This window comes from Solea solea, chromosome 21 (genome assembly GCF_958295425.1).
Source record: "Solea solea chromosome 21, fSolSol10.1, whole genome shotgun sequence".
NCBI classification, from domain to species: domain Eukaryota; kingdom Metazoa; phylum Chordata; class Actinopteri; order Pleuronectiformes; family Soleidae; genus Solea; species Solea solea.
The window spans coordinates 19911252-19924950 of record NC_081154.1 but is presented as its reverse complement, the minus strand read 5'-3'; the positions used below and the strand labels follow the sequence as shown (position 1 = coordinate 19924950).

The 13699-nt window shown below is 45.6% G+C and overlaps 1 protein-coding gene across 7 annotated transcripts in view; it reads right to left on the bottom strand.

Annotated features, from left to right (window-relative positions):
• Nucleotides 1-11552, bottom strand: part of ccser2b (coiled-coil serine-rich protein 2b) — a 12965-nt gene extending 1413 nt beyond the window's left edge. The window contains exons 1-16 of one of the 7 annotated variants that reach the window (XM_058621100.1): nt 11199-11551; nt 7075-8300; nt 6452-6610; nt 6207-6380; nt 6055-6128; nt 5800-5982; nt 5033-5132; nt 4865-4949; nt 4692-4787; nt 4352-4472; nt 4158-4220; nt 3959-4042; nt 3686-3811; nt 3117-3231; nt 1770-1809; nt 1021-1213 (exon numbers count right to left, since the gene is read on the bottom strand). In XM_058621100.1, coding sequence (XP_058477083.1) covers nt 1168-1213; nt 1770-1809; nt 3117-3231; nt 3686-3811; nt 3959-4042; nt 4158-4220; nt 4352-4472; nt 4692-4787; nt 4865-4949; nt 5033-5132; nt 5800-5982; nt 6055-6128; nt 6207-6380; nt 6452-6610; nt 7075-8257 — 2649 coding nt within the window. In that variant the 5' untranslated portion in view covers nt 8258-8300; nt 11199-11551 and the 3' untranslated portion in view covers nt 1021-1167. The other 6 variants (XM_058621101.1, XM_058621098.1, XM_058621099.1 and 3 more) reach the window with 6 other exon arrangements.
• Nucleotides 11553-13699: the final 2147 nt, after the last annotated feature.

The window sequence follows — 13699 nt, the reverse complement described above, 5'->3', positions numbered from 1 at the left end:
CTAACTTCTGAGTCTAAACGTGCGTAAAAGATTTTCTTTAACATTTTTGATTTGTTGTGGTCATGTGATTTAAAAAAGTCAAGGATCAGAAAGTAAAAAAAAAGGTCAGGAGTTTATTCTTGTGATGAAAGACCGCCTCCTTCAGTCTGGAGGAGGGGCCAACCCGAGGGAAGGAGGGGCTTGTAGCGCAGAGATCGTCAGAGCAGGTCAGAGTGAAAACATGGCACGGATTCCCGCTGCAGCGGGATCCGCCCCCTTCTGTCTAAAACAAACAAGAATCCATGGTGGGAGGAGCCTGAGGTCACATGACTCCTCTCCGGAGGTCAAACATCAGTTTGTGATCGATCCAAATAACTTTAATAACTAATAAAAGTTTTAAAAACTGAAATGTGACATGAAGGCGGAGTTTTTTTGCACTTTAGACAGATTATCTAAAGTTAGCCAATGTTTAATTTATTTAAAAAATAAAGACGATAAAACAAGGTTTCAGATTAAATTAGCAACAATGAAAAAAACAAATACTGAAGAAAACTCGCGTACAGCAGCTTTAACATAAATAAACTTTAAATATTATTTTAAATTCAATCGATAATAAATATGTTAAATAATTAATAAAGATTTCTGCAGTCACCTCAACTTTCAGATTAAGCCTAATCTAATCCTTTAATCCGATGACGGCTTCAGTAGCAGTTTGAGAGGAGGGTGGAGCAATGGATGGAGCAGCGGTTGAGTGACAGTTGCAGCAGTGCATTACAATGGCGGTTGGGGTCAGGAGGCGGAGCAGTTGGGGTCAGGAGGCGGAGCAGAGGTTAAAAGTTTAAACGTCGTCTCCGTCAGTTTGTCTCTGGCGTCGGGAGGCGGGGCAGAGACGAGGCAGGGACATCCTCAGGTGACCTCCTGATGTCACGCCGCTCTCTGGTTGCCTGTATGTGTTGGTCTTTAGAGGCGGGGCAGTGGTGGAGGTGTGAGGTGGGAGGAGGCGGAGTTTAGAAGGTTGGGGGAGCCTGAGTGATCTGCTGCAGGCTCCTCCCCCTCCTCCCGTCTCCTTCACTGCTCTATTCCCATCGTCCTCTCTGTCTTCGGGGGTGGAGTCAGTGGTCGCATCAGAGTGAGGATAAAATGGGGGCGGTGCTTGGGCTGGCGGTGGGGGCGTGGACACTTGGTTCATCAATGGTTCCTGGTCGTTCTGATGGGAGGAGTCAAATATCTGTGACTGACAGACAAGAAGAAAATGATTCATTCACTCAGTCATGAATGAATGAGGTCATGTTTTCACAAACACACACACAGTGATGATAAATAAATGAACAACATGAATAAAGTTATTTAAAAGCTGCTGAGTCCGCGTGACGCGTTATTATTTATTAACCTGCAGCTGTATTCATGTTTAAATCTGTGTGAGAGGATGAGGCTTCATAAACTATGACTCATATATAAAGTTTACAGAAAACGAATTTACAAAAATAATATTCCTATTTATTAAAAACAAATCTTTTAATCTTTATCACAGGGAAACTAATTCAGATTCATTTAGTGAACGTGTGAATACAATTCTGCACATTCACTGGTTAAACACTGACACCTGGTGGTGGACGTGGGTACTACACACACACACACACACACACACACACACACACACACACTACAAAGAGACACGCCTCCAGCTGCAGGTGTTAGCCACGCCTACTCTTCGAGTCACATGTATGTGTGTGTGTGAGTGTGAGGAAGTGAATGTGACGATAATGAAGATTAATAAAGTTCTACAATACCAGGACGTGTCTCTGAAGTACAAGACCAGCTGCTCCACCCCTTTGTCCACAGCAGAGACACAAGAGACAGAGTCAGAGAGAGACACAAGAGACAGAGTCAGAGGAAGACACATAAGACAGAGTCAGAGAAAGACACAAGAGACATAGTCAGAGCAAGACACATAAGACAGAGTCAGAGAGAGACATAGTCAAAGGAAGACACATAAGACAAAGTCAGAGAGAGACACAAGAGACAGAGTCAGAGATTGACACAAGAGACAGAGTCAGAGAGAGACACATAAGTCAGAGTCAGAGAAAGACAAGAGACATAGTCAGAGCAAGACACATAAGACAGAGTCAGAGAGAGACACATGAGACAGAGTCAGAGAGAGACACATGAGACACAAGAGACAGAGTCAGAGACAGAGTTAGAGAGAGACACAAGAGACAGAGTCAGAGAGAGACACAAGAGACAGAGTCAGAGGAAGACACATAAGACAGAGTCAGAGATTGACACAAGAGACAGAGTCAGAGAGAGACACATAAGTCAGAGTCAGAGAAAGACAAGAGACATAGTCAGAGCAAGACACATAAGACAGAGTCAGAGAGAGACACATGAGACAGAGTCAGAGAGAGACACATGAGACACAAGAGACAGAGTCAGAGACAGAGTTAGAGAGAGACACAAGAGACAGAGTCAGAGAGAGACACAAGAGACAGAGTCAGAGGAAGACACATAAGACAGAGTCAGAGAGAGACACAAGAGACAGAGTCAGAGGAAGACACATAAATCAGAGTCAGAGAAAGACACAAGAGACATAGTCAGAGGAAGACACATAAGACAGAGTCAGAGAGAGACACAAGAGACAGAGTCAGAGAGAGACACATGAGACACAAGAGACAGAGTCAGAGACAGAGTCAGAGAGAGACACAAGAGAGAGTCAGAGAGAGACACATGAGACAGAGTCAGACACAAGAGACAGAGAGACAGACACATGAGACACAAGAGACAGAGACACATGAGACAGAGTCAGAGACAAGAGACAGAGAGAGAAAGAGAGACACATGAGACAGAGTCAGGGAGAGACACAAGAGACAGAGACACATGAGACAGAGTCAGACACAAGAGACAGAGTCAGAGAGACACATGAGACAGAGTCAGAGACAGAGTTAGAGAGAGACACATGAGACAGAGTCAGAGAGAGACACATGAGACAGAGTCAGAGAGAGACAGAGACAGAGGGACAGCAGTAATCACTCACAGGAAAGAAAAGAAGTAAATCTTACAGCTAATTTGAAAAGTTTAAAAAAGAGAAGAAGGGAGGGGCAGAGGAGGGGGGAGGGGTCTGTGTCAGTCATGTGACTCACTTTTTCTAGCGAGGTGGGCGGGGACAGCAGGCTTCGGCCTCCACCTGTAAGGTGAGGAGCGCTGATACTGCCAGGACGGAGAGAGGAGAGGAAGAGGAGGAGGAAGAGGAGGAGTCTAAGGAGAGACAGACAGAGACGCAGGACAAAAGGACGAGGACGTTTTGTTGTGATTGTAATACATTAATATAATGTGTGTGTGTGTGTGTTTGATACAATGATACAATAACATGAATGTTTGAGCTCAGTTAATCTCATAATCTGGATTAAACGAATTTCATCTGTTCACGCACACACACACACACACACACATACAGTGACTCTTTCAAAATAAGAGTTTTTAATTTGAGATCAACAACAACGTGTGTGTGCGTGTCTGTCTGTGTGTAAGCGTGTGTCTGTCTGTGTGTGTATGTGTGTCTGTCGGTCTGTCTGTCTGTGTGTGCGTGCGTGTCTGTCTGTCTGTGCGTCTATCTGTGTGCGTGCACGTCTGTGTGTGTCTGTCTGTGTGTGTGTGCGTGTGTCTGTCTGTCTGTGTGTGTGTGTGTGCATGTGTGTGTGTACTCTCTCACCACCTCTTCTCTCCTGGGCGTCTGTGAAGCCACACCCTCTCTCTCTATCACACTCGTCTGTGTGTGTTGATCCGTCCTCCCCATCGTCTCCTGGCAACGACACCTGGCCGTCACCGTGGGAACAGACTGCGCGCACACACACACACACACACCATAATATCAGATGATATACAAAGTCTCCTGCTATGGTGACAATCTCATGTTTGTCCTGAGGGGGGCGCCAGAGGAGAGGTGCTGTTAGCATGTGTTAGCATTAGCATGAGATAAACCAACCATCTGCAGCAGGTGTGCGATGGTTCGGTCTCGACTCCTCAGCTCCTCCCTGAGCTGCTGCACCTCCTGCAGGAGGAGCTGCACCTGCACCATCACACACACACACACACACACACACACACAGTAAGTGATGGATTGATGAGGAAAAGAATGTAAAGAAGACTCATTATTTGCAGCGTTGGTGTAAAACTGTGTTCACCTGAGAGTCAGAGCTCTGTGACGAGTCGTTAACATCAGGACTCACAGTGTCCCCGTCCTCGTCCTTTAAGGACAAAATGAAAGCATGAGTGTGTCACTAATAAACTCTTCAGCCACAGTGAGAGAAAACATGAAAAACAAAGGCTTCACAAACGGATTCAAAACCACAAACACGTCGTTGCCACGGTAACTCACCTGCAGCAGTAACATCTGCAGATTCTTGAGCTGCGATCGCACCGCCGAGCATTCTTCAGCCAGGTCCTCCACGTCCACGCCCACACCAGCAGGGGGCGTCGCCACAGAGAGGAGGGCCGTCCTGACGGGGGAAAGATCGCAACACAGAGAGACGAGCTAAAGTTGGTACTTTTACACGTACTAGTGCGATTTAATGATGACACCACACACAATGCTGCCCCCTGGTGGCGACCTGCACTGTTTTTATGTGTTTATCAAATGGACAGAATGAGACGCGTGTGGCGCCGCAGACGGGCGCGTACAGTCGCAGAAACGTTCCTCTGACCGTGTCCTGAATCACCTTGAAGGACAGAGGTCCAGTACGACGTCTCCGTCCCCGTTCACGTCCGTCCTCTTGTTGCCAGGATCCTCCGTTAGCTCGTAGCACGCGAAGTCGCTGAGGAGACGAGGAGACAGTCGTCACTTTCTCTGTGACCATGTGACCTTTTTCCCCGAGAGAGCCCCGTCCCTCACCTGTCGTTGTCGTTGTGGACGTCCTGCGTCCCCCAGCAGAGCTGTCTCCTCCTCCACTCGGCCATGTGGGACAAACCGTCTCCGTCTGCAGATTAATTTAAACGTAAAGACAGATTTACCTTCATCTTTACTTTACACACACACACACACAGACACACGCGTACTCACCGCTGTGCAGAGACAAATCTTCTGCCAAGTCTGCGTCCAACATGAGATCATCGTCCTCCAGGTCACATGAGTCCAGATTGTCCAGATCGTTCAGGACGTCCTGACAGAGACAGTGATGACGTCACGACGCGGCATGATGACATCATGACGTGGCGTGACGTCATCACGACGCAGCGTGATGCCATCATGATGTGGTGTGATGATGTCATGATGTGGTGTGATGACGTCATGATGTGGTGTGATGACGTCATGACGCAGTGTGATGACGTCACGACAGTAAACAGCAGTGAGTTTGGATTCATGTGAAATGTTACGTATTAGACCTTTAATTTTGAAGCTTCTGTTTGTCTGTGGAGGATTAGTCACACACACACCTCTCTGTTCCTCCTCTTCTCCTCCTCCCTTGTTCTTGTTTCTTTCCTCCTGCTTTTCCCTCCCTCCCTCCCTCCCACTCTCCCCCATCTTTCCCTCCTTATTGCTTTTGTCATTTCCTGACCTTCTTCTTCATCATCATCCTCTCAAACAACCTACTTTGTGTTTCTTTAAATAAAATTAATCCATCTACAAGTGTTCTCATCTCTCCTTCCTTTACTCCACGCGCTCGCACGCACAGACACACACACACACAAACACACACACACACACACACACACAGACAGACAGACAGACAGACACACACACAGACAGACCGACACACACACACACACACACAGACAGACCGACACACACACACACACACACACTCACACAGACAGACACACACTCACGATGCTGTGGACGTCAGAGTCAAAGCTCCCTCTGCTGTGTTGGAGCGTGTTGTTGCTGCTCTTCGTGTTGATGGAGGTGGAGGTGATGGCGCCCCCCAGTGGCTCCAGACCCTCCTCGTCCCACATGTAGGTCCCGTCTGACGCACAGCTGTCAGAGGGGGACAGGTCGAGAGACGAGCCGCCCTGCGACGACCACACCGCTGCTTTACTAACACTCTCATCTACACAACACTAAGCAACGGGCAGCCATTTTACCTGCTCGTGGTCGTCGTGGTGACTCGAGCGTCTGTGGCGTGACAGCGGAGTCACGTGACGCTGCGCTCCATCGCCTGCACAAACACAAACATTAACCAGATTATCTTTTTTATTCTTCCCGATCTCTGCGTTGATTATAAAAAAAACCTCACCACTTAGCTTCATGCTAGCCCAGTCTATGCCGTCCTCCAGGAAACACAGAGCTGTCGCCACGGCAACGCCATTAACGTTCATTCCGCCATCGTCAAATCTGGCACACGATTGGTCGAGCCCCGAGTCGTCCTCATCATTTTTGGAGAGAAGTAAAATGCCGACTCCACCGTTTCCTACAAACAAACGTCACTGTTATAAAAAACACACTGAACACACAATACTCATCAAAAACCTTGTTGTTTACCGAGATTATCGAAATCGTCCATGTACTCCTCCTGACTGATGTCATTTCTGTCCAGAGACGAGGTTGAAGACATGGACATGTCCTCCAGTGTCTCCCCCACCATGGACACCTCTGCCTGAGACACTGTGGACAGTCCCTCCAACGTCTCTGGAGGATTTTCTGAGAGACGAGATAAAACATAGAAATATTCAGAAACAGACGAGATGAGACGTGTGAAATATGAGACAGAAGATGACAGATGAAGAAATGACAGAGATTAGATGAGATTAGGTGAAGAAATGACAGAGATTAGGTGAAGAAATGACAGAGATTAGATGAGATTAGGTGAAGAAATGACAGAGATTAGGTGAAGAAATGACAGAGATTAGATGAGATTAGGTGAAAAAATTAAAGAGATTAGATGACATTAGGTGAAGAAATGACAGAGATTAGATGACATTAGGTGAAGAAATGACAGAGATTAGTTGAGATTATATGAAGAAATGAAAGAGATTAGATGACATTAGGTGAAGAAATGGAGGAGATTAGGTGAAGAAATGTAAGAGATTAGATGAGATTTGGTGAAGAAATGACAGGTATTAGGTGAAATTAGATGAGATTAACGGGTAGAATGACATCAGTACCTGAAGAGTTTTCGGCCGTTGATTTAAATTCGACTGATTTCACTTTCACTTCTGTTCCAGTGGGTGGAGTCACCCGCAGGGGGCGGGCCTTCTTGAAGAGAGATGGGCGTGTCAGTTTATAGCTAATGCCGCTGGGCCTAGAGGCGGGGCCCAGGTTGGGTAGGAGGGGTTTCTTGAAGACAGAGGGTGGTGGGACTCCTCCCACTCCAACTCCCCCCTCTGGACTCTGCCTGGTAACAGGTGATTTTCTGCCACCTGTGGGCGGAGCCTGAGCAGTGGCTCGTTCTGCAGCTCTGCTGGTGAAGGAGGAGCGAGGGATGGTTGGGGAGGGAAGGAGGGAGGAGGGTGTGGGGATGGGCGGAGCCTGCTGCCGGACCTGGGTGAGGCTTTGTGATCTAAAGCGGTTGCTCTGAGAGAGCGGGACGGTCTGAGTGGACCCGAGACCGTCACTGGAGTGTGAGCGGCTGGCTGGTACTTTCTTCTGAAACGAGGAACCAGATCGAGAACATGGACCAGGACCTGGTCTATAACCAACAGTACGAGGAACGGTCTGAGGTTGTCTCAGGGAACCCGTGGTTCCACTGCGAGGTCTGGATCCAGGAAAACCACTGTTCAGCCTGGACGCGGTCTGGCTTGGTTTGGGAACTTCAGATCCAGGTTTAGAAACAGGAAGTGTTCTGCTGCTGGACTGCGCTGACGGCCAGGATGAGGGCGTGGTCGTCTGGACAAAGCCACGCCCCTTTCCTTCAGAGGCCGTGGTTGTTTTTTTAGATTCTTGTTGCCGTTGGGAAGAATCGTAATGGACGTTGTTCCCGGAGCGATTCTGGAAGCCACTCCCTCTTTTCCCTCGTCTCCACTCCACCTCTGCATTAGTCCCTCCCTCCTGTGGTGGCGTCCCGTCGTCCTTCCTCCATTTCATGGAGAACGAAGTCGGTGCTCTTAGGAATCCATTCTGCTTCAGAGAGGAGGCGGGGCCAGTTCCCCCTGCCGGGCCTGGGTGGTGGTAGAACCCGTTGGTGAGGCGGGTCCCGGCGGCGCCAGTGAAGGTGCCAGTGCTGGAGGTCTCCGTCTGAACGCTGTTGGACACCGACGTGGATTTGGACCGCGAGCCAAACTTTGGCAGCCTAGAAACCATGGTGGGCACGGAGGAGGAGTCCACGAGACAGGGGGGAGGGACTGACATAAGACCACACCCACTTCACCATGGAGACACTGAGCTGGAGGAGCTGCAGGGGGTGGAGACAAGAAAAAAATTGTGGGTGTGTGTCATTAGTGTGTGTGTCTGTTAAACAAAGGTGTGATCACCATCAGTCATTTTCTGCTGATTGTTTTTATTAGGGGTGTGGTTTGTGTGTGGTTAAAGTGTCAAAACAAACACACACACACACACTTTAGTTTCTGTCACAACTGTAAATGATATCAAGTATAATAAAATTATAATTATCCACAGAGGATTTGTTGTGTGTGTCTGTGTGTGTCTGTGTGTGTCTGTGAATTATCTGCACTTTATTTGATCATAAAAAAAGGATTTTTGATATTAATGTAGAGAATGATTGACAGATGAGCTTCATCATCATCAGTCATAAAGATAAACAGAGGGCGTGATTTATTCAGCGTCAGGGGTTCTTTTACCTGTGAATCATAAAAACATTATGAATTATTAAATAAGTTAGTGAGTAAATCAGTGTGCGGAGGACATTTGAACATGTCTGTCCTCTGCTGTGGACACGTCTGTACTCTTCTGTAGACACGTCTGTCCTCATGTAACCCATTTGTCTCAGTGAAGAAACGTGGTCAGACCTTCTGAACTTTGAGTTGTTTCACATCATGTGACCTTTAAACTGTCCACGCCGAAGTGTCTTTGTCCTGGAGGAGGAGTAAGGGGCGGAGCTGATGTGCTGATGCTGATTATATTAAAAACTTCTTTTTTAAAACTTCAGTGAAAAAAGTCAGCGACAAGCAGAAATAAATAAAAACATTTTTATAATGTTTTCATGTTGTGTCATTCAGAAATGACATGTTCCATTTAGAAAAGCTTGTGATCTGAGCTACGGTGGCCTGAGGCGGACAAACCTCAGCACCATGTGACGATTCATTAGACACACACAAACAGAGAGGACAGAGTAACAGAGACAGAATCAGCATCATGAGGCTCAGTGATGACTCTGCTTTATCCTGAGGTTGTTTGAGATCTTTTTACTAATGAACCTGAGGACAACAGCTGCTGCATCATCATCATCATCATCATCACTTATAGCTCAAAAACATCTTCAGAACATGACACTGACTTTCACTGGCACAGAGAGTTAATCCAGGTTCACAGGTTTATTACTGTGTTTAATCCCACTCACTGCAGGAGGAAGAAGAGGAAGAAGAGGAAGAGGAGGAAGAAGAGGAGGAAGAAGAAGCATTGTGACGGACATTTGGAGAACAGAGTGTAGAAATGTGGGATTACCCAGAAACATAATCCTGCTCTGACTCTGTTGTAGTTTGACACTTGTTGGATTAATTATTCACAAGATGAGATGCAGTTGCTCTGGAAAATAAGACGTGCCTTTCTCTGCACCGTCACCACACCTGTCCCCAGGACGTCACAACCAGAGGACACAACCCAGAGTCCAAAACAACCAGGGGACACAACCTAGAGGATGCAACCCAGAGTCCAAAACAACCAGAGGACGCAACCCAGAGTCCAAAACAACCAGAGGACGCAACCCAGAGTCCAAAACAACCAGAGGACACAACCCAGAGTCCAAATCAACCAAAGGACACAACCCAGAGTCCAAAACAACCAGAGGACACAACCTAGAGGACACAACCCAGAGTCCAAAACAACCAGAGGACACAACTTAGAGGACACAACCCAGAGTCCAAAACAACCAGAGGACACAACCCAGGGTCCAAAACAACCAGAGGACACAACCTAGAGTGCAAAACAACCAGAGGACACAACCCAGAATCCAAAACAACCAGAGGACACAACCCAGAATCCAAAACAACCAGAGGACACAACAACCAGAGGACACAACCCAGAGTCCAAAACAACCAGAGGACACAACCAAGAGTCCAAAACAACCAGAGGACACAACCCAGAGTCCAAAACAACCAGAGGACACAACCCAGAGTCCAAAAAAACCAGAGGACACAACCTAGAGTACAAAACAACCAGAGGACACAACCCAGAGTCCAAAACAACCAGAGGACACAACCCAGAGTCCAAAACAACCAGAGGACACAACCCAGAGTCAAAAAAAAACAGAGGACACAACCTAGAGTACAAAACAACCAGAGGACACAACCCAGAGTCCAAAACAACCAGAGGACACAACCCAGAGTCCAAAAAAAACAGAGGACACAACCTAGAGTACAAAACAACCAGAGGACACAACCCAGAGTCCAAAACAACCAGAGGACACAACCTAGAGTGGTGAATTATAAAAACAATCCAGAACCTCCAAAGAGAACCAGAAACAGGATTTTGACAGAGAGAAGACATGAAGCTAAAGAATCTGAAGAATGAAAAGAGGACGCAGAGGAATGTGGTGGTTCTCATGAGGAATGTCCACCGAGACACAAGTGGACAGAGGGATGTCCACAGAGACACCATCTCTCGACTAAATGACAACAAACCACATTAAAACACTATAAACTGAAGACATTCTTAATCCCTGTAATCTGAACCTAACGGCTGTGGACGAGGACATTTGGACGACGGGGACATGTCATGGACATAAAACCTGAATGTAAAAATCTTTTAACAGTCGTGGGACAAAAATTACAGACAGAAAAGTCTTCATATTTACGTCTGTCCCACCAACAAACTGTCCTAGTGATTTATCTTCACGTGCCACAAGAGGGAGCTGTGTCTTTAATAACGAGTATTATTAATATTATTGTTATTATTATTATTATAATAATAACATTGTTCTTTTCTCAGGTAAAATTTATAGTTTTAATTTAAAGTTCAGGATGACGACACAGGGCTGCGTCCGAATACGTTTAAATGTATCAAAATATTCACGTTTATTACAAAAATGTACATTATTTTCATAGAATCATCATGGTATCGTCCTGTGTGTGTGTGTGTGTGTGTGTGTGTGTGTGTGTGTGTTGGTTTTACTCACGCTCACCTCCCGGTTTCACCGGAGCCTCAGACGCCAAAATGCGGAAATGCGGCGGACTGAAGGCAGCGGGACCTCGGCGGGTTCAATCCGACCGAGAGTGCGTGGCAGCGGCGAAGAGACACGAACAGTCCCGGTGAATCAGGCCAGAGGAGACACTGTCCACGGAGACACCGTGAACGGGGACACTGCGGCGACGGCGGAGGGTCTGTGGTGCTCCTGCTCCCGCTCTCCGGCCTCGGGTACGGGGTTTCCCTTCCGAACGTCTGTCACCTGCACGGGTTCACCTACAAAAACTGTCCTCGTGAGAAATGTCAAAATAAAAGCTGCTGCTGCTGCTGCTGCTGCTGCGCATGCGCAGAAGAGGCGCTGACTGCTGAATCATCCACACACACACACGCACACACACAGCTGACAGTGACGTCACCATCACGCTGTAAACATAACCCTTTCATCACCAGACATTTACAGTAAAATATATTTAATCATTTAATATAAAGTAAAACCAAGTCATTTATTCATCATTATATTTATTTATTTTTACATTTTAAATCAAAATGTTAACATTTTCACTTTCAAACATATAAATGTGACGCAGCATGAATATATACAGCGTAAATATATATATGTATATACTGTATATATGAGGTCAGTTTACTTATAACACACAAAACTAGCCACTTGCAGTCTAAGACTGACAAATATTACAAGTGCGATACAAACAATGTTATTGTCAGCCTTTTAAAACTTACCACTAGGTGGAGACAGAACCTTCATTTATTTTCCTGTGTAAAACCATCTCCTTGTGAATATGTATGTAGTATCCCAGATATTGGCCCTTCAAAAACATGGAATATAAACAAAATATATATGATATATATATGATATATGATAATTAATGTATCAGTTTCTGCAACTGACAGAACATCCACATCAGTGCTGGGCAGTATCATGGTTTATATCAAAAACTGGTGTTTAATTTTTTTATGATAAGAATTTTTCATGGACAGTGAAACACTGTTTGACGAGGGAACCTTTTCATTGCTGCACCACACATGCTAAGGGCTTAGCTGAAGTAGTAACTGTTGGAATGATTAATCTACTCCAATAATGAATACAGTTATGTTACACACACACACACACACTTGCTTGCATTGAGTGAATGAGTGAGTGAGTGTGTGTGAGAGTGAGAGAGTGAGTGAATGAGTTGTCCTTCAACTGGATGTTTTTTCTGAATCACTGAGTTCATCATATCTTCTTAACTCCAGTCTGTGAGGTTGTCTGGTCTCAGAGGAAGGATGTTCTTCTCTGACCTCAGCTCTGAACTCCAACCCCTCCCATCTGAGAGAACTGGACCTGAGCTACAATCATCCAGGAGACTCAGGAGAGAAGCTGAGCATTTATTAGTTTCTGCAGTAAAAACAACATCCAGTTCAAAATGATTCACATGATTCAATCAAGTTGTTCCTGATAGAAAATGTTGCTCCACTCTTTTTAGACTCTGACTGTAATTTTACATTTAATATTACATTCATACAGTTTAGATAAATATACAATAAATGAACGGTGGAGGTAAATGACTGTGTGATGATAGTTCTGGTCTGTGTTGGTGATAAAATATGAACTTTCTTAAAGAACCAACAAATGCTAATATTGAAGTTGTTGTGAGTGAACATTGAAGTCCACCAGCTGGAGCTTCCTCAGCGACACAACTGTCTTAGAACCATAGATATTGGCTGAAGGGTTCCCTGGATCAGGTCTCTAGTCTCATGAGTCTAGAACCTTTGACCGGGACTTTCAAAATAAAACAAAAAAAATAATACAAAGTATTACATAAGAAAAGGCAAAGGAATGACTGAACATGTATAATCAGAGTGTAGTTCATAATTGTGTCCACCAGAGTGTGTTATTAAGACAACAGTTTGGACTCATGTTGGACAGAAACTCATTCAGACTGCTTCTTCCTCCAGGATGGACCACCAGACTTTTCTTCTCTTAGCAGTTATATATAGTTATATTTACGTAACATTTATTTAAATCAACATTTAACTTAGTGTCAATACTTACAAATGTGAATTATATATGAAAAATAATCGAGAATCTGCAGACAACGCTTCTTTGACTCTATTACTGTGGCGCCCCTTGCTGGCTGCACTAAAATATTCAACTTTGACACAAAATGAAACAGAAACACAGGTGAAGTGCTGAATAATTGACTTCAGATTAGATTTGACTTAAAGGACCAGTGTGTGACATTTAGGAGGGTTTATTGGCAGAATTTGTACAAACAAAGCCATAAATATGACTTTCATGGGTCCCACCCAGAGTGGCTGACCCAGGGCAGGACGGTCCTAATCCTGAAGGATCCTCAGAAGGGACCCATCCCATCCAAATACCAGCCAATAACCTGTCTCTCCACAACATGGAAGGCCCTGTCAAGCATCATTGTGGCTAAGATGAGTCAGCACGTAGTCAATACATAAGCGGAGCTCAGAAGGGAATTG